The 21,496-nt window shown below is 33.2% G+C and overlaps 1 protein-coding gene and 1 long non-coding RNA gene across 4 annotated transcripts; one reads left to right on the forward strand and one right to left on the reverse strand.

Moving 5' to 3' along the window:
* Nucleotides 1-8,046: 8,046 nt before the first annotated feature.
* Nucleotides 8,047-12,712, reverse strand: LOC134250527 (uncharacterized). 3 transcript variants are annotated; one of them, XR_009988511.1, is made up of 5 exons: nucleotides 12,698-12,712; nucleotides 9,670-9,726; nucleotides 9,447-9,503; nucleotides 8,702-8,836; nucleotides 8,047-8,251 (listed from the first exon to the last, which is right to left on the reverse strand). It is a non-coding gene; the product is annotated as an uncharacterized LOC134250527 (long non-coding RNA). The 3 variants fall into 3 exon arrangements; XR_009988510.1 differs by lacking the exon at nucleotides 12,698-12,712 and having other exon boundaries at nucleotides 9,670-9,800; XR_009988512.1 differs by lacking the exon at nucleotides 12,698-12,712 and having other exon boundaries at nucleotides 9,447-9,497; nucleotides 9,670-9,794.
* A 4,453-nt stretch (nucleotides 12,713-17,165) lies between these two features.
* Nucleotides 17,166-20,331, forward strand: LOC134250529 (uncharacterized). Its single transcript, XM_062732891.1, has 4 exons — nucleotides 17,166-17,266; nucleotides 17,873-17,990; nucleotides 18,769-18,895; nucleotides 20,286-20,331. The coding sequence occupies exons 2-4, from the start codon at nucleotides 17,906-17,908 to the stop codon at nucleotides 20,308-20,310; spliced, it is 237 nt and encodes a 78-aa protein (XP_062588875.1). The 5' UTR covers nucleotides 17,166-17,266; nucleotides 17,873-17,905; the 3' UTR covers nucleotides 20,311-20,331.
* The last annotated feature ends 1,165 nt before the right edge of the window (nucleotides 20,332-21,496 follow it).

Below are 21,496 nucleotides of genomic sequence, written 5' to 3' on the forward strand. Positions count from 1 at the left end.
TACATGTATATGATAATGTGATGAACAATGCATCACTCCCTTGGGACGATTGTCATATAACAAAGAGACAAAAATATACAAGCCTGTATTGCCAAATTCATGGCTACTTGAATTAATCATATTTGGCGTGATTTCTCTTTTCAACGTTATGTTCTGTTCTTGAATTGAGTCGGTTGTTGAAACTAAAAGAAAAATTGAATACATTTGCGAATATACTTGAACTTGCTGCGTTAAACAAAAATAAATATAAACTAGATGCGATCTCGTTGCAAGCAACGAGTAGGTCTTCCGTTCGATATCTGATGGAATAAGACCTGTGTTGGAATAATTCCACTGATAGGATAAAAAATGTCAGAAAGGCACAAGAATTCTTCAAAATATGTTTAGAAACACAAATAAAATGTAGGATCCATCAATTCCAATCAACTTCCGGTTCTACTTCCTCACTTCCGGTGCAACCGTATGTGCTCAAAACTACTTTCAACTCTACATCAAGCAAGCAGTAATCATCCCTGAAAGTTTCCATGGAAAATACTCATTTTTAGACAACTTCCGGTTTGAACGAACCGTACTTCCGGTGGAAATATTAAGATGCTACGCATTCTTTAAATCTCTATAATGAACAATTACATTCATTAGAAAATGAAAAAAAAATCGCTATACATGTATATGTATTTCAATTTCATGTACTTCCGGTTAACACCGAAAGTTTTGACGGAAAAAATGAACAAATTAAAAGTATGCATATTGTTGGGAACATTATTTTGACCATCTTTTGTTCAATATTGCTTATCAAAATATTCACGCTTTTCGAGATATAAAGCGTCAAAGATATAGCATTCTAGCCCCCTGTGACCATTTTTTACGTAACATATGATCAAATTTTTAGCATATATTATTGCAAATTGTTAAGTTGAATATCTTTGCTTCAGTAATGTATCACAAAATATTGATCATTAAAGAGTTAAAGACGAGAGACTTTTGGCCCCTCTTTGCCCCTAATTTGAAGGGCTAACCCCATTTTCTTGATGTCAAATAAAAGGTCGTACTATATCGCACATTTTTTATTATATATGTCTTAACAAAATATTAACCAGTAAAAAGATATAAAAGAAAACGTATCAATTTTTGCGAGATGCGTATGAGCCAATTTTTCGAGCCCAGGCGAGCGTCGATGCCTTTTTTACCTGGAAAGCTCTATATGCAAAATGTCACATTTACTATCCTTCCTCTACCTTCACTGAAAATCTCAAGTCGATATCTTCTGTCGTTTAGGAGGAGATCTCAGGACAAGACGACCCTCTAAAAATCAGAAAATCGTCCATATCTCACGACCGGAAGTGACGTCATCAACGTCGAAAATTTCCGACAAGGTTCAGATGAATATCTATCAGATCTGAAAGTTTGGTGAAAATCGGGCGAGCCGTTTCCGAGAAATCGCGTGCACAAAATCGGTAAGAAAAATAATAATAATAACTAGGAGACTTATTGTTCACAGAACAATGAGAGGTCTTTCCACCTTTTTTGAATTTTTCAATTTTGTTTTATATATCACTCCTTAAGATTAAATTCCATAAAAAAAAACCAAAACTGTCTTAACAGATAGAAAAAATTAAAAATTTTAAAAAAATTGAAATGATCTTGACCTTTGACCTTGAAAAAATTTTCAAGGTCAAAGGTCAAGGGTCACAATGCAATTGACCCAATGCTTCTACGCTTTATAGTTTTAAAGTTATAAGGTTTTTCATTAAGTACAAAGAAGTTAAAAGGGCAATAACTCATATAAGGGCCTTCAGATCGTTCCGCATTTTTAGAATGAAGTTAGGCCCAAAGACCCTTAACACAGTACTGAGGGTTTGGTGTCCCTATGGTCTTTGGTTTTGAAGTAGTAGCGATAACAAGGTTTTTCGCATAAGGGGCAATAACTTTCAATAGGGTCAATCTTCGGGGACAAGAATGAAATCTATGAAATAGATTTAAGAGTACATATTAATGATGCAAAGACTGATTGTATATGTTAAAAGACAAAAGAGATATAAAAAGAGCTTAATTTCTAATTTTTGGAGTGACCTTGACCTTTGACCTTTGCATAAATTTAAAGGTCAAGAGTCACTGAATCTTATGCACTTGGTCCCATGTCTCTATGACTTCTCGTCTTGAAAATTTTTAATTATTTGTAAAATTCAATAACTTTCAGGGGTAATAACTCTTTGAATGGGTCAATGAATACTTTCCCAATGAATCATTGGAGTGTCTACTAAATTAGTTGAAGACAATAGTGAAGGTTTCATTTCTCTACGGTTCATGGTTTCGGAGGAGTAGCGATAACAAGGTTTTTCGCAAAAGGGGATATAACTTTTAAAGAGGTTATTGTAAGGGGACACAAGTGAAATCTTTGAAACAGTTTCAAGAGTACATTTTAATGATGCATAGACATTTAGGAATGTTAATAAACAAAAAAGATATAAAAAGAGCCTTAATTACTCATTTTCGGAATGACCTTGACCTTTGACCTTGAAAAATATTCAAGGTCAAAGGTCAAGGTTCACAGTGCAACTGACCCCATGCTTCTATGACTTATAGTTTTCAAGTTATATGCTTTAATAGTAAGTACAAAGAAGTTAAAGGGCAATAACTCATATAAGGGGTCATCAGATGCATTTGCACTTTTACATTGAAGTTAGGCCTAGAGACCCTTAAGACATTAGTGGAGGTTTGGTGTCTCTACGGTGTACGGTTTCGGAGGAGTAGCGGTAACAAGGTTTTTCGCACAAGGGGAAATAACTTTTGAAGGGGTTTATGTCAGGGGACAATAAGGAAATTTTTGAAACAGTATTAAGAGTACATATGAATGATGCATAGACATAAAGTATATGTTTAAAGACAAAAGAGATATAAAAAGAGCTAAATTTCTCATTTTTGGAATGACCTTGACCTTTGACCTTTACATGATTTTTTAGGTCAAAGGTCAATGAACCTTATGCAGTAGGTCCCATGATTCTACGACTTGTCGTTTTAAAAAAAATTAATTATTTGTTAAATTCAAAAAGTTTCAGGGGCAATAACTCATTGAAGGGGTCACCGAATGCTCTCGCAATGAATAGATTGAAGAGTCCCCTTACTTAGTCGAAGACATTGGTGAAGGTTTCATACCTCTACGGTTTACGGTTTCGAAGGAGTAGCGATAACAAGCATTTCTTTCGAAAGGGGCAATAACTTCGAAAGCAGTCAAGGTTCATTTACGCAGGGTGAACTGCAGTAATCGTTTACAGAGTACATTCTTATGGACTATCAATCTTTTCGATATATCTTGAAACTCAAAATCACACGGTGGAAAAATAATAAAAAATAACTAGGAGACTTATTGTTCACAGAACAATAAGAGGTCTTTCCACCTTCTTTGAATTTCAAATTTGTTTTATATCTGACTCGTAAAAAAATGAACTCTATCAAAAAGAAACCAAAACTCTCTGAAAGCATAGAAAAAATGAAAATTTAAAAAAACAATAAAAAAAAGAATGACCTTGACCTTTGACCTTGAAAAAATATTCAAGGTCAAAGGTCAAGGGTCACAATGCAATTGACCACACGCTTCTACATCTTATAGTTTTTAAGTTATAAGCTTTAATAGTAAGTACAAAGAAGTTAAAGGGCAATAACTCATATAAGGGGACATCAGATCCTTTTGCACTTATACAGTGAAATTAGGCCTAAAGACCCTTAAGATATAAGGGAAGGTTTGGTGTCTCTACGGTCTACGGTTTCGGAGGAGTAGCGATAACAAGGTTTTTAGCACAGGGGGCAATAACTTTTAAACGGGTTAATGTTAGGGGACAAGAATGAAATCTTTGAAACAGTTTTAAGAGTACATATTAATGATGCAAAGACATTAAATATATGTTAAAAGACAAAAGAGATTTAAAAAGAGCTAAATTTCTCATTTTTGGAATGACCTTGACCTTTGACCTTTACATGAATTTTAAGGTCAAAGGTTAATGAATCTTATGCAGTTGGTCCCATGTCTCTACAACTTGTCGTTTTAAAAATTTTTAATTATTTGTAAAATTTAAAAAGTTTCAGGGGCAATAACTCATGGAAGGGGTCTTCGGATCCTTTCGCAATGAATAGATTGAAAGGTCCTCTCAAGTAGTCAAAGACATTAGTGAAGGTTTCATACCTCTGTGGTTTATGGTTTCTGAGGAGTAGCGATAACAAGCGTTTCTTGCGAAAGGGGCAATAACTTCTAAAGGGGTCAAGGTTCATTTACGCAGGGTGAACTGCAATAATCCTTTACGGCGTACATTCTTATGGACTATAAATCTTTTCGATAAATCTTGAAACAAAAAATCACACGGCGGAAAAATAATAAAAAAGAAGAAACAGAAGGAAATCAATAGGTCTTTCCACAGAAAGGTGGAAAGACCTAACTAGGAGACTTATTGTTCACAGAACAATAAGAGGTCCTTCCACCTTCTTTGAATTTTTCAAAGTTGTTTTATATATGACTCCTTAAAATTAAATTCCATGAATAAGAAACCAAAATTGTCTAAAAGGATAGAAAAAATGAAAAATTAAAAAAAAAATTGAAATAACCTTGACCTTTGACCTTGAAAAAATTTTCAAGGTCAAATGTCAAGGGTCACAATGCAACTGACCCCATGCTTCTACGACTTATAGTTTTCAAGTTATAAGGTTTTATATTAAGTACAAAGAAGTTAAAGGGCAATAACTCATATAAGGGGTAATCAGATCCTTTCGCATTTATAGAGTGATGTTAGGCCTAAAGACCCTTAACACAATAGTGAAGTTTTGGTGTCTCTACGGTCTACGATTTTGAAGTAGTAGCGATAACAAGGTTTTTCGCATAAGGGGCAATAACTTTAAATAGGGTCAATCTTCGGGGACAAGAATGAAATCTTTGAAATAGATTTAAGGGTACATATTAAAGATGCAAAGACTGATTGTATATGTTAAAAGACAAAACAGATATAAAAAGAGCTTAATGGAGTGACCTTGACCTTTGCATAAATTTTAAGGTCAAAGGTCAATGAATCTTATGCAGTTGGTCCTATGTCTCTACGACTACTCGTTTTGAAAATTTTTAATTATTTGTAAAATTCAAAAAGTTTCAGGGGCAATAACTCAGAGAAGGGGTTTACAAATCCCTTCGCAATGAATAGATGAAGAGTCTTCTCAATCAGTCAAAGACTTTAGTGAAGGTTTCATATCTCTATGGTTTACGGTTTAGGAGTAGTAGCGATAACAAGCATTTCTTGCAAAAGGGGCAATAACTTCGGAAAGGGTCAAGGTTCATACACGCAGGGTCAACTGCAAAAATCTTTTACGTAGTACATTCTTATGGACTATAAATCTCTTCAATATATCTTGAAACTCAAAATCACACGGCGGAAAAATAAGAAGAATAATAAGAAACAGAAGAATACCAATAGGTCTTTCCACGAAAGGTGGAAAGACCTAATAATAATAATAAGGAAAAAGAAACCGAACGAAAACAATAAGGTCTTCCGTTTTGAACGTTAAAGGCTAGGGCTTTCATACTTCATGTATTAAATCCTTGTTACAAGACCTTTCATTTGAAAAAGAACTTTGACTCTCTGACCTTGACCTTGGAGTTTGACCTACTTTTTAAAAACTTTAACCTTGGCCATAATTTTTCAACAGTAAGTGCTAAGGCTTTCACACTCCATATAATTATTCCTTGTGATAAGACTTTCTTTGGATATCAAGAACTTTGACCCTTTGACTTTGGAGTTTCAGCTACTTTTTAAAAACTTGAACTTTGGCCATAACGTTTAAACAGTAAGAGCTAAGGCTTTCATACTTCACATATTTATTCCTTGAGACAAGACCTTTCATTGGATAACAAAAACTTTGACCCTCTGACTCTGACCTTTGAGTTTGACCTACTATTTAAAAACTATCACTTTGGCCATAACTTTTGAAGGGTTAGGGCTAGGGCCCCCACACTCCACATATTTAACTCTTGTGACAAAACCTTTCATTGGATATCAAGAACTTTGACCCTCTGACCTTGTAGTTTGAACTACTTTTTAAAAACTTTAACCTTGGCCATAGCTTTTGAACGGTAAGGGCTAGGGCTTTCATACTTTACATATGTAATCCTTGTGACAAGACCTTTCTTTAGAAACCAACAACTTTGACCCTTTGACCTTGGAGTTTGACATACCTTTCTAAAACTTATCCTTGGCCATAACTTTTGTACAGGTGGTGCTAGGTCTTTCGTATTTCACAATCGTATTTCTTGTGAGAAGACCCTACATCTGGTAACAATATATTTAATTTGCATTTCATAAACGTTTAATCTTCGCTATGTTGCCTTATGGTGTCATCAGTGTTAAACAAACACATCTTGCTCATTATAACTTTTGATTGAGAAGAGATAGGGCTTTCATATTTAACATGTGCATTACCTGTGACAAGATATTTCCGAGCATGCTATGATTTCTGACTCCTTGACCTTGACCTTCACGATTGACCTTATTTTTAAAAAATTCAACTTCGGTGATAATTTCTAAATGACATAAGATAGGGTGTTCATATTTGGCACAATATGTCATAATCAAAGTACTCAGAAGTACAGAGAGCGAGGCTCATTTACAGAGTAGAATGGATTTCTTACATGAATCACGTTTATATTCTAATGAAAAAAATATTTTAAAACTATCAATATAGATGATAAGACACTGACAGTGAGTTTTTCAATCCTAATACCACGGTCCGATTTTGTCAGAATCAGAATTAATCTGGTACCGCAGCTGAATGTAAACAAACAGGCCAGTCTGGTTCCCTCTCCTGCTTTACCTCGTATGTGTAGAGAACTAGTAACACTGATTATCAAAAATGAACTATGTTCTTTGACTTATGAAGTTTTCAAAGTCATTACTACAAATGTTTATTTTATTTAGATAAAACTTCGTTTTATTTTTGTTGCTTTATTTAGCGTTTGTATTATCTCAAAAGCGGTTGAGAGTAAGAACTAAATTTTTGCACGTAACTTTAAAATGGCGACTATTGGGTTAACATCCTGCCTTGAACAGGATCACATACGCCGGCAATTGCTCTTTGAGCAATAAGCCCGGCTAAAAATGACATCTCACAAACAAAGACACCGAAAGCGGGGGACCACAATTCTTTGAATTTGCTTGTATTCTTTTTCTTTGGAGTTGAATTTCGATACTTTTAAGACTCATTTAATGTCTGTATATGGTGCTGTACACCTCTTAATCAAATTGTGGATGAAAAAATATCTAGTATTTTCGTAAATCTTTTCTATGAATAATTTAAGATTTTTCAGTTGATATCTATTCAAAACCCCTGTTAGTGCATGCTTGGTTTTTTTAATTTGTGAGTATCTAATGATTACTATTGTTTTTGTTTTTTTTAAATTAAGAATATCTTGAAAAATTATCAGTTGGTGTTGTACGTTGCATATGTCCTTAATTTACCGATCATTGCATAGAACTAGGTGTAAAATGTTATGGGACGGATCCAACACCATTTTTCACAGAAATAACTGATCACTGTTGCCTAACCTCAAAATATTAAACCCAGCTCAGAAGTCAGTATGTTTAGAAATTTTAAAATGCTTGCTTAATTAAGAAAAAAATTATTGTTTTTGCAAGCAAGCCATTTCTAAAACCAATTGTCGGTCGTTAATAAAATCACCTTATGTAATTTACTATTTCTTACAATTCGTAAATAAGCCAGACATATTCCCATCTTTTGCGAGTGTTGAAACCTTGGAGAAATTCTTTTTTTTTATTTACAATTCTTTGATATAACTGTACATACCGCCTGTCGGCAAAATCTTTATTATCGTCACATGTTTAATGACGTCGTCTTGAACTGTTGTTGACTTATCAAAAACTGTGGTAGTTTGATTTATGTTATTTTTAATAGCGGGAAAAAGTTTCAATGACGTCATCAGCTGTGTTGTGAGCGGTGTTGTTGTTTCCGGTGTAAGGGACGGAGAACCGTATGCTCCTGTGCGTGATGATCGACACAGGGTAAGTTGTATCTAAAGCTACTTTCAATGTCGACTTCATTGTAATCTCTGTAGTGGAGAGTGAAGGCCCTGGAATCATTTTGATAGTTACAGGATGAGTAGTGAAAAATTGAGTCCTTGACGGATCTCTGACTTCTTTCTGAGTTGTAAGTCGAGGTTTCAGCAAACCAGTGGTCAATACATCGCTACCGTTACCAGTCAGTACTAAAATTAAGAGAAACGAAAATATATTTTTTGTTAACATACCCGGTAGGAATATTTTTTTGTCTTGTATACATATGAAATCATATCTTTTATAGTGTTAAAAATGTAACAATTTTAAACAATACACGCACATAACTGTATATACTTTTAATCTAAAATTTCTTGATTTTTTTTAATTTAACGTTCAGTGGCAAAATACTTAATGGCATAATACATGTAGTATATATAAATTATATTATTAATACAAAGAACCCTACAGTAAAACTTGCTTGGTAATAAAACGAATAAAGCGAAGCTCTCTTGGATCCCCAGCTACTGAGTATATAAATTTAACGAATTTCTTATATGGATATAACGAATTAGGGATATAGCAAAGTAATTTCATAGGCCCCAGTGACTTCGATATAACCGAGTTTTACTGTATTATGAAGTACATGTACTTTGTCTTACTTTCTCCGCATGTTTCAATGAAGTCGTGACAACAGTCATCAAGTTTTATGCAGGGTAAATCACAGCGACAGCTCTGAACGTTTCCCTTCTTTCTTCCAGTGTTTTTGCAGTTTCCACGTGCTCCTTTGTCACAACCTACAGTTCCATGAGAAGGCTATCAACAAGCCCCAAAAGTTATACTTCTCATTATTTTAATAGCTACATTTTTGAACACACGGTAGAGATAAAGCATACTTTATGCAGAGACACATGTTTATTGTGGCACAGTCTGCTGCCAACTATATTTAAGAAACGATCATCCTTACCCATTTAAGAATGTACATGCTATTTCATAAACAAATAATTTTGACATTTGCAAATTGGGGATTTTAAATAGAGTATACAAAATATACATAAATGTTTACTGAAATGCTGAAAAAATTGTGTTATAGCTTTTTCGAACCCATCGATATTTTTCTGGTAACCTTTATAATTATACAATGAAGGACCTGTTTTGCTATGTACGTATGTTTTAATTACGTTTAAATAATGTATTCTATTTGACTCAAGCAGTATATCCTATAAGCACTTTTTTGCAAATAATATGTTTGCCTTGCTTCAAATCTCGTACTACTATATAATTATATAGACATCAAAACTACATCAATATAATTCATTATTGCAAAAAATATCGTAATCATTTGTGATAAGTAAGTGGTTGTAATTTTTTGTAAATAAAGTATGTTTAATACCTAGAAAATCCTACCTTTAAGTTTGTGTTCATTCCGCTTAGGTTTTAAATTGGCCTTAGAGATTTCTGAAACTTGAAAAAAATCACATCGATATTTTATAGCATTGGGCATAAACCACGAACACAGAACTACAGTAATCTTTTAATATCATTTTTGATTATGTAAGTGATTGTAAATTACATGTATCTTTTTGTAAATAGAGAAAAAAAAGTATGTTTATTATATAGAAAAGCCTACCTTTAAGTCTGTTTTCATTCCGCTTCGGTTTTGAATCTGTCTTAGGGATTTCTGAAACTGGTGAAAAAAATCACACCGATATTTTATATCAATAGGCATAAACCATGAATGTGATACATGTTTACAATGTTCAAAGTTAACAATAAATGTTCAAGGAAAGATCACTCCTTCCATTTTATCCTTTAAAGTAGGACACACTTACTTATTAAGTAAATAATTACGAGAGTTTGCAAGAGTAGCAACATATTGAAATGTTTAATTATCTCAAGTTCTGGTGACTATGAAAACTTCGTCCACACAGTACGTCAGACAAATAAAAGGAAGGGGAAAGCGGAAACGTTAACATCTTGTCTGTCGGACTTTATGCTGTAGGAAGTTACAATGTACTAACTAAGGCCTAATTGTGTTGAAGTTAAAAAGAACACAACACCACTTTCCTTCTGGTAGATGTACTTAACTTTAATATTTCTTTCAAAACTTTTAAAATTTATGCTTTTGCCAGTTTAATAGAATGAAGTATTAATCTTGCTTGTCAGGTTTATACATGTTTTTAAGTCCAAGTTATTATGTTCCCCAAACGGAGTTTGGGAACATATTGTTTTTACTCGGTTTCTTATTATTATGTTCCCCAAACGAAGTTGGGGAACATATTGTTTTTACTCTGTTTCTTATTATTATTATTATTTTTCTTCTTCTTCTTCTTCTTCTTCTTCTTCTTCCTGGAACTTTTTTGTCCGGGAATGATCTTGTAAACTGTTCGTCCGATGTAGGTAAAACCTTTTTAGGGTTAGTAGACATGTTATGTAGATTTGCGGAATCAAGGTCATTTTGCGCGCACGTGCTTGCAAGAGCGTGCACGTGCAACACGTGAAATGACCAATATAATAGATATAGCCACAACTTTTCTTTTTTTATATATAATGCTTTGAAACTCATAATGTGAGGATGTATTAGTAGTATAGACATGACGACATGGTGAAAATAGCACGATCTCACGCGCATGCACGTGCACTTCGCTCTGATTGGCTGCAACGAAAGTCTCAATATCTTTCTTGTTTTTTGACGAAATCCTTTGAAATTTTGAACATAGCCATGCATTAGGATATCCTACAACATGAAATAAAGCAATTATCATGAAAACACGTGCATGCACGTGCGCTGCAATCTGATTGGCTGATACTTTAAACAGCTATAACTCCCTTGGTTTTCAACCAAACAGGATGGGATTTGGAACATAGATAGATATAATGGACTTCTACAAGTAGGTATGGTCACCATGCACATGCATACACGTGCGTGTACATGTGCTGCAATCTGATTGGCTGAAACTTTAAACAGCTATAACTCCCTTAGTTTTCACCCAAACAGGATGGAATTTAGAACATAGATAGATGTAATGGACTTCTACAAGTAGGTATGGTCACCATGCTCATATATGCACGTGCGTGCACGTGAAATGAGTAAAATCAAACATACACTTGAATGAGCGTATTTTTTAAATAATTTTGGATTAAATACTTTAATATTCAGTGTATTAAAAATATAGATTGTGTAGACAAGATGATATGGTCATGACGCAAATGCATTCACATGTGCACGCGTGCAATGCTAAAGTTTAAATGATTTTTGTACACTTCTTTGTAAATGTTGTTAAAATCTCAGCTGCACAGAGTTTGTCTTATTTAATGAAGCTTACAGGGAATATGGCACCAAAAGGGAGTTGGGGAGCATTTGGGGAACATCTGTAACGGTCCCCGTTACAATTAGCACTAGTTATTATTATTATTATTCTTTTTTTTCTTATTTGTTCTCCGGTACTTTTTTGTCCGGAAGTGTTCTCAGAAACTGTTCACCCAACTGACCTAAAACCTTTTTAGGGTTAATGGGTGTGTAGTGTAGGTGTGCGGAACGAAGGTCATTTTGCGCGCATACGCGTGCACGTGCGTGCGCGTGATATGAGTGAAATGACTGATATACTTAATATAGCTATAACTTTTACATTTTTTAATGAATTGACTTGAAACTCATTATATAATGATATATTAATAGTGTAGATAATGTGACACTGTCAAATTAGCAAGAACTCACGCGCATGCACGTGCGCTTCACTCTGATTGGCTGAAACAAAAATCTCAATATCTTTTCTGTTTTTTGACGAAATGCTTTGAAATTTAAAACATAGGCATACTTTAGGATGTCCTACAAAATGATATATAACAATTGTCATGAAAGCACGCGCATGCACGTGCGCTACAATCTGATTGGCTAAAACTTTAAATAGCGATAACTCCCTTGTTTTTCAACCAAACAGGATGGGATTCAGAACATAGATAGACATTATGGACTCCTACAAAAGGGTATGGTCATCATGCACATGCTCGCACGTGCATGAACGTGCGCTTTGCTCTGATTGGCTGAAACAAAATTTTCAATATCTTTATTGTTTTTTGAGGAAATGCTTTGATATTTAAATCATAGGCATGCTTTAGGATGTCCTACAATATGATATATAATAATTTTCATGAAATCACGCGCATGCACGTTCGCTGCAATTTGATTGGCTGAAAATTTAAATGGCTATAATTCCCTTATTTTTCAACCAAAAAGGATGGGATTCAGAACACAGATAGACATTATGGGCTCCTACAATAGTGTATGATCATGATGCACATGCATGCACGTGCGTGCACGTGAAATGAGTAAAATTACAAATACACTGGATTAAACATATTTTTAAATACGTATGGAATAAATGTTGTAATATTTAGTATATTAAAATATACGAATAGTGTAGACAAGATGATATGGTCATTACGCACATGCATTCAAATGCGCATGCGTGCAATGCTGAAATTTGAATAAACTTGATATACTTCTGGGTAAATAATGTTAAAGTCTAAAATGCATCGTGTTTGTCTTATTTAATGAAGCGTACAGAGAATATGCCACAAAAGGGAGTTGGGGAGCGTTTGGGGAACATCTGTAACGGTTCCCGTTACAATTAGCCCTAGTTTATTATAACATTTACCTTAACCTTTAATTGTTGTAGTTGGTGGGTTTTATTTCCTTTATATAATTACATAAACTGTTTTCCTTTGTCATGTTGTAAATTCTGAATTAATCAAGTGGTAGGAAATAAAAAATTTTCATCATGATAGAAAGTTGTAAATTTTGATTTTACTACCATCCTATTAAGATTTTACAACATTCTTATGAGATACGTTATAGAATTTAGCTGTGAGTAAACAAACCACACGCGATCAAGTGTAAAACACATGAAATCAGGAAATTCTTGTATTTCCTTAACTAATCAGTGTTTATATGTACATGTTTAACTGATTGTTTTAGGAAAAACAATTATTAATAATTACTGACTGTTTAGAAAATACAATAATTACTGAATAGGCCAGAAAATACCTGTATTTTCTTAAAATCAATTTTACGTTTTACTTATGGGGATGCTCACTTCTCCTTGGCACCTGATCCAACCCTGATGTTTTGGAGGTTCGTGTTTGCTCTGCTTCAGTTTTTTAACTGTTAAATAGACTTCTTAGCGTAAATACTGTTCGTTATATCCATGATATATTTTATTTCAACTTGACCTCTTTTCTTACATGTATGAAAAGCAGGGTTTGCTCTAAATAAATAGTTCATAGTAGAGTATGAAAATCCAGTTGTTATAATACGTCAAATATGTCAGAAAACCATTATAGTATTTTTAAAGTAATATACCCTTTTTCTATAACATATTTTGCCATAAAACACATTTTATAAGGGATGTCTGAAACATTCATTATCTTTATGATTTAGCGTTTCTCAATATAAGTATTTCGTTTTGCAACTGTTGTTTGTCAAACATATTACTTTGATACCAAATATAGAGCTTCTCTAATGGAAATCTCTACTCTTTGACGAAAAAATTAAGATGGAAAGCAAAACCGTGAAAATATCGGTATCAAGTTATTGAACTCTTAAACACTATGTATAAGTATACACGTTAATGAGAAAACACTGAATTTACATTTATATTCCAGTCATCCAAGGTAGGTTTGATCTCTCCTTTACATACCTGAATCACACTCTTCACAAAGTTCTTTAAAAGATGTTTTGCAGGGTCCATCAAATGCTCTAACAAAACCCTGCATGTATTTTTATGTACTTTTCGGAAAGATTAACAGCTATAAAGGAGAAACATTTAGAGGAACTTCAACTAAAGATTTTTTTAAGTTTAATATTTGACCATTCCCTATAAATGACAATTCCGTATAAAAAAAAAATAGAAAGGAGACTTTCTGATGCACGACTTTCTTTTACACTTTATGTCACCATTCCTCACTTTAAAAAAACTATGCTTTTTGATATTTGTTTTGTTTTACGGACTCTAAAGCTTCAAAACTGTTTGTAATCTCCATATCTTTTAGCATACATGTACATCATGCAGAAAACTGCTCTTATACCCAATTACTTTAGTATAATAATGAAACTTTCCACTTTTATTCTGTCATTGGTGATCAGCAGATTGCTCAGTTTCATATAACTTTGATTGTGGACATACGTTTCTGAAGATCCTTACTGATAAAATTTCAATGTATTTAACCTCTGGAGATGAGGTTTTGTATAAAAAAAAAAAAAAAAAAAAAAAAAAAAACAAGAGGCCCATGGGCCACATCGCTCACCTGAGAAGCGTTGACCATTCTGTTCTTTACTAGATTTCCCCCTTGTTATACTTAATGCATCCCCACCCTACTCCACTGATAATAATTTAGACATTTTGAAATCTACACTACCCCATGATCCTTCCATGGGCACATATGTTTCAGCTTTTTTGGCCCAGTGGTTCCTGAGAAGAAGATTTTTCCTATATATTTCTATATAAAACTTTGATTCCCTATAATGGCCCCGCCCTTCCCCCGGGGGTCATGATTCCTACAATTTAGAATTTACACTACCCCAGAATGCTTCCACATAAGCTTCACTTTTTCTGGCCCAGTGATTCTTGAGAAGAAGATTTTCAAAGATTTTTCCTATATATTTCTATCTAAAACTTTGATTCCCCATTGTGGCCCCGCCCTCCCCCCGGGGGTCATTATTTGAACAATTTAGAATCTACATTATACCAAGATGCTTCCACATAAGTTTCAGCTTTTCTGGCCCAGTGGTTCTTGAGAAGAAGATTTTCAAAGATTTTTCCTATATATTTCTATGTAAAACTTTGATACCCCATTGTGGCCCCGCCCTTCCCCCGGGGGTCATGATTTGAACAATTTAGAATCTACACTATACCAGGATGCTTCCACATAAGTTTCAGCTTTTCTGGCCCAGTGGTTCTTGAGAAGAAGATTTTCAAAGATTTTTCCTATATATTTCTATCTAAAACTGATTCTCCATTGTGGCCTCGCCCTTCCCCCGGGGGTCATGATGTGAACAATTTAGAATCTACACTATACTAGGATGCTTCCACATAAGTTTCAGCTTTTCTGGCCCAGTGGTTCTTGAGAAGAAGATTTTCAAAGATTTTTCCTATATATTTCTATATAAAACTTTGATTCCCCATTGTGGCCCCGCCCTTCCCCCGGGGGTCATGATTTGAACAATTTAGAATCTACACTACCCCAAGATGCTTCCACATAAGATTCAGCTTTACTGGCCCAGTGGTTCTTGAGAAGAAGATTTTTTAATGACCCAACCCTATTTTTGCCTTTTCTTGATTATCTCCCCTTGCGAGGGGATGTGTCCCTTCATTTTAACAATTTAAATTTCCCTTCACCCAAGGATGCTTTGTACCAAGTTTGGTCAAAATTGGCCCAGTGGTTCTTGAGAAGAAGTCGAAAATGTGAAAAGTTTACAGACGGACAGACAGACGGACGGACAGACAGACAGACGGACGGACGACGGACAAAATGTGATCAGAAAAGCTCACTTGAGCCTTCGGCTCAGGTGAGCTAAAAATTGTTTGAATTTCAATGGACACTTATTGCGACCAGTTTAATATACCGGTATATCTTTGGAGCAGAATGTATTACAAAAACATCTACAAGAGAAGAAGAAAGAAATAATTGCCTTCCACGTGTCCTTCAAATCCATACATATGTAATATTGAAATAAAACTGCCCTTATTTGCATTGCCCATCATTTATATTGTATTTTTACGGTTATGAGCTCGAGATTATGTGTAATACTCTCAAATAAAATATGATTTACCAACCTTACAACGAGTTACTTTATAATATATAAAAGTTCTTACAAAGATTCCCCCGTAAAGCGATTTTATCAATTGTTAAGCCAAGCCTCTTTCTTTATTGTTATCACAAAAATATTGCCAACTGTGAAGGTATAGGTAAAACCAAACGTGTACCGTGCAACAATATATTCAAGAATTTGTGTAAGTGAGATGCAGATACTAGTACCTAAAATCTCCAAAGGATGAAAAAAATAAGAAACATTTTATATCATCTTTTTTTAAACCAGAATCAGCAACATTAGAGCATACGACTTTTCAATACTTTTAAAGCTGTCAATTAATCATTTTGAAAAGAATAATTTCATTCTTTTAACTTTTAAAATTTGATCATTTTTGTATATCTTTATATGGAGCTTTTTATATGAAATTTAAAAATGGCTACAACCACCCAGCCCCCTTAACTGTAAGTTGTAATACACTTACCTTGTCAATGGTCAACAAAAAATTGTTTTGTTGAAACATTCTGATTGATTACAAACGTACTCTAAAGTTGGGAACGAGTTTCTGATTGACAATATATCTACATAGCGTTTTAGAGAACAAGCTTTCTATCAAAACTTCGGAATTCAAATGGATACAATTTACGGTCCTTTATCAGAAGACTTTGTTTTGTATTTATACAAATTAGAATGTACTCAAAAACTAAAAAAAAAACACTTGCTGTCAATTTAAACTCAGCATTTAGAGATAATGTATATCGATGACGTATTAACAATTGACAATAGTTGATTCCATTTATATGTCGACTCGATATACCCTACGAAATAAAGGATAGTGCAAAGTCTGACACAACTGTTTTATATATGGATATTTTACTAAAAAGCATTTATTTATATTACATACCTACATGTAACAAACAAATTATTTATAAAAATCGATGGCTCAACTTTTCTTACGTCAACTCCCCTAATTTATTTAGAAATATACCTTTATAATCTGCTTTAGTGTTGTCTGAAATTGGCTACGATCAATTCATTGAAAGAGTTCTAAGATTTTTTAATTTTAACTTTTGTAAAACAATATTAACGACAGAGGTCTTACTACTATATATATTGAATATTTTTAATCAGATGGTACCAAAAAGATTTTATTTGTATTGCATGAAAACTGTAAACAAGTTTTTTTTACTCAATTCCTTACTTGGTGAAGGTCAGTAGGTACAAGATAGTCACGCGTGGTCTAAACATAATCAGTTTGAATCTATATAGAAAAAAGAAGGAAATAGGAACGTGTAAATTGGGCAACTGACCTCTTGGCATCGGCCCATGAATCGTCCTAGAGAGATAAGATACCGACCTATTATATAATAGAGTCTACTCCTAGTATACCTTAGGTCATTTCTAGACTTCAGAGAAGGTATGGATTTAAATTTATTTGTTATAAGTCATGTTTATATTTTTTCTGGATTGTTTCATTAGAAAATATTTCTACTTACTTATAAAATCAATCGATTGATTGATTGTATGTAGTTCAACATCCCTCTCGAGAATAATCTCAGTCGTAAACAATGCTGAAAGAATTTGATGATAAATATATTTTTTCGGACTACACTTTAAAATTTTAGAATTATCACGAGAAAAAGGCTATACATGTAGTTTTTTAAGACTAAAAGTAATGAATATGAATTTTTTTATTGAATTTTCGTTAAAATACTCAGTAATTATTTAACACTTGCAAGTATATATTCCAAATGCATAAATAACGTTAAAGAAAACAAACAAATTTTACTTATTTGATTTATGTTACAGTAAATAAGCAAGTCATACATTTTTTTTATTTTCTTTTTTTAAGACCGAGATAGCTGGAATAATTATTACAAGTTCAAACTTCTATCTTCTGTCTATCATTCCAAACCATAAAAGATATTGGATTTTGAAATTGCAACTCTAAGCCTTATTTTGAAGTCTTTCTAGCTTAATAACTGAGACAAAATGCTGTAAACTATGTTTATACCGCTTACAGAATCAGTTGTACATTGTACTTGAGCGAGAAAACATGAAGGTCGTACTTTTCCTCCTGTGTCTGCTCCCTTACGTGTTTACTGCCCCATCTGAGGTTGACAAGAGATGGCTCGTCAATGGTAAACATTAAATGTTATATATTTTTATCCATTGAATATTATCTCCTTTATTAAAAAAACATCTTCGTTTATTAGTTTATTAGTCACAGAACACCGCTATACATACATGTATCACCACCGATTTCTGAGTAGTGGCTCTTCCATCAACGTAACATACAATGACAAAAATAACAATAAAAGTGTTCACCTCCTTAATAATTTAACAAATGGATACCTCTACCGTTAAAAATATAAATAATAAAACAACATTACAGCCTTTGCAGGGAAAATTAACATAACCTGCGGGTTTTTTTTTTCAACAACTGTATTATTTATTCCCTTTCTTTCAACCAAAGAAAACATTTTATTGGTTAATTATTTGTACTAAGAATTGCCTATACACTGTATTAGTAAAGAAAACAAAATCTTCAATTTTTAAATTAAAGTATACGTGTGCACAAATAATTTTGTCTATGAATATATAGCTAAATATTTAAAATAATTCATGTATTTTGTAATATTAAAAGTACTTAAACAATCAATTTCAAATCAATTTAAAATGCATTTTCTGTGTCCTAGAAAGAGTCCTTGCTCCAAAATTCAAACAATATCTGTTTGCACAAAATAATTCATACTCGCCGCAAAATGGTTGATGGCAAATGATGCGAAATTGTTTTGAACGGTTACCGTCCACATAAATTTACAAATAATTTGCAATTTGAAAAAAAAAAAACACGCCAGCAATGAATTCAACGAGGTACGGTGAGAGTATAGTAAGATGTCGTATTTTATTTTTCAGTCAACCATGTAGTTGACCAGCTTAAACACCTCGTCACCCCCGACATGGAACAAAGTGCCTGTGAAACACTCTGCAAAAGCGTCGTTGCTGGCATCGGTAGCCTCGTTTGCGGCACTGCTTGTTCAACGTAAGTTTTGCTAATTAAAAGCTTCTAAATAATGTTAATTATACAGTAAAAAGGTGAAATTTGTTTGATTTTACCTTTTCTTTAACGAGAATCGAACGTTTTAATTTTATCTTTATTATCAACACATACTCGTATTTGTGATTTCATATTTTTTAAAGAAATACGCACGCTAACTCTCGATTCCCGCCTACATTTTACAACCCTTTAATTCAATATAAATAGCAATTTGGCCATAAATTCTTTGTTTTATACAAAGAACAGTACCAGCGCTAAATAGTAAATTATTCATAAATCCAGCTCTTGAAAAAAGGGGGTTGACGATATTTTCCATTGAAATTGGACTTTCAGGCATCATCATATTTTGAAATAGTTTTGGATATGATTAAATGTTCCTTATATCTTTTCTAATGTTATAGGCAAATAAATAAAACTCAAATTTATTAATAAAATATGTTTCAGTTGTAAATCGCCTTGAAATTGGTGAAAAATAAGAATTTTTGTCGTTTTTTGTCAATGAACATCTGTCCCCCCCCCCCCTGTGATGCACAAAAAACTTTGGTTTAAATTTGTGAAATAACAGTCCATATTACCTGTAAAAAGGAATTTTTGTGTCACGGGGGGGGGGGGGGGGGAGAGATGTTTTAAAAATATTTTCCGTTTCCCGTTGATTTCTATAGTGAAAAACACAAGTTTCACCAAAATTTTAGAGTTGTCTCTCTTTGTTTTCCAAAATAAGTAATGTTTTATGAAAATCCATATTATTATCTATAAAAATATTAAAAATTCATCGAATATGTTAAATTTTGAAAATTGACCCGGAGGAAGGCAGAAGAACAATACTATCGTATCTAAATGTCACTAATGAAAAAAAAATCCAAGACATTTTTATTTTCAAAACAAATTCAATTTCCAGTCTTTTATTTTACCCACACTTTAAGTTAAACCGTTTCATTAAAATATTGAAACTTCTATGTTAGTTGTAATATCAATGTAAATTAATGTACAGTTAATTGTTTTATAAGTTAAACAAACTCCAAGGGAGTTGTGAGGTAAAAAAAATGTTGCTACCTAAAGAGATCTTGTGATAAGGAAAATACTTTAATTTGAAAGCTAAAAGCCCTAGCATGCATAACTCGAACGTCCTTATCAATATTAACGATTTTTTCCCTCAAGAAAACATCAAATTCAAAGATCAAATTCCACACCCAAAGATAGGTTCATGTATTGTCACAAGAATAATTAAAATAAGAATTAAGAAAACCATGCTTCCCACAGCTCAAAGTTTTAGGGCAAAGTAAAAAATTTGCAGAAAGGCAAATAAACAGACCAAATATTAAATGGTTCTGAATTTCCTACAATCATATTGAAAAATTTTTATTTTCTTTTGCAGACTCATTTCATCTCTGAATGGTTGAATAAAATAAATGAAAAAAATGATGTTTTTGATTGTTTTTCTAATTATAATTGAAGACTGGTACGAAGATGTTTGAGCCTGCTATTTAGGGCTTGTAAAATGACCAAAAGAGACTTGTTTAAAATTTTATCTTAAAGATATCATTCTATCTAAATGAAATATACAGTATGAAGATAACGAATAATGTTCGAGCTCAAAAGTCCATAAAACAATACAGAATAGGAGCAGTGCAAACACTGTTTTCCAAAACATCAGAAGTGGGATCAGGTGCCATGGTGGAATGAACATCCTCAGCCGACAGGTCACACTCGCCGTGTGCTGCTTGTCATGATCGGGAATAACGGGGAAATATTTTGTCAACTCAGTGTGTAAATAATGGCCTAACAATTAGTATAAAAACGGAAGTCAGCATTTGACTCAATGATAAATTGTATTTGAGGACAAGATCATTGAATCGACCATAGATTTTACGAGACTGCTGATATTCTTGTTTCATCAACTTGCTTGTCAATGATAATATACCTCGTTTTAGAAATTCTTCGTAGATCTACGTAGATCGTGCATTTGCGAATCGAATCAACGGAGAGATACAAACCTTGTTTGCAGGTGATGAAGGTATATTGCTGCGTAAGAATGGGAAGTTGACGATTGAAAAGTTAATGTCAACACGCTTATCATAAAGCTTGGTTAAATTACATTAAACGTCTTTTTCAAGTAAAAATATCCAAAGCTGAAACAGATATGTCAGACTCTTTATTTTCTTCATATCATTTAGATAGTATATATCTACGTTTTCTATATATCTAAATGTCGATTTGAAGGTCATAGCAAGTATTTCCTTTTTTAAGCATAAGATTTTGGACAAATTTTGCTTCATATAAATGCAAAAATTGGTCTGCTAATACCGGGGCGCAATTGGTACCCATAGGTATTCCAGTAGATTGTGAAAAGAGACCTGGTCTCCAAAAGCAACCTAGATTTTGTTGATCAGGGACTCAAGTATCTTTTTGATGTCAACTTCAGTGTACTGGTGTATACATATAGAATGTTTTTAAACAAAATAATTTTGAAATGACAAATGGCAAAGTAAGTAAATTTACGATTGAGGTCCTTTTTTTGAAAAAGCAGTTGTTAAAGATATCAGAAAGCAATCGTTGGGAATGGTTATGTATAAAGTTGAAAGCTTT

Source organism: Saccostrea cucullata, unplaced genomic scaffold (assembly GCF_032062105.1).
Source record: "Saccostrea cucullata isolate Sc308-1 unplaced genomic scaffold, CSIRO_AGI_Scuc_v1 ctg2668, whole genome shotgun sequence".
Taxonomy (NCBI): Eukaryota; Metazoa; Mollusca; class Bivalvia; order Ostreida; family Ostreidae; genus Saccostrea; species Saccostrea cuccullata.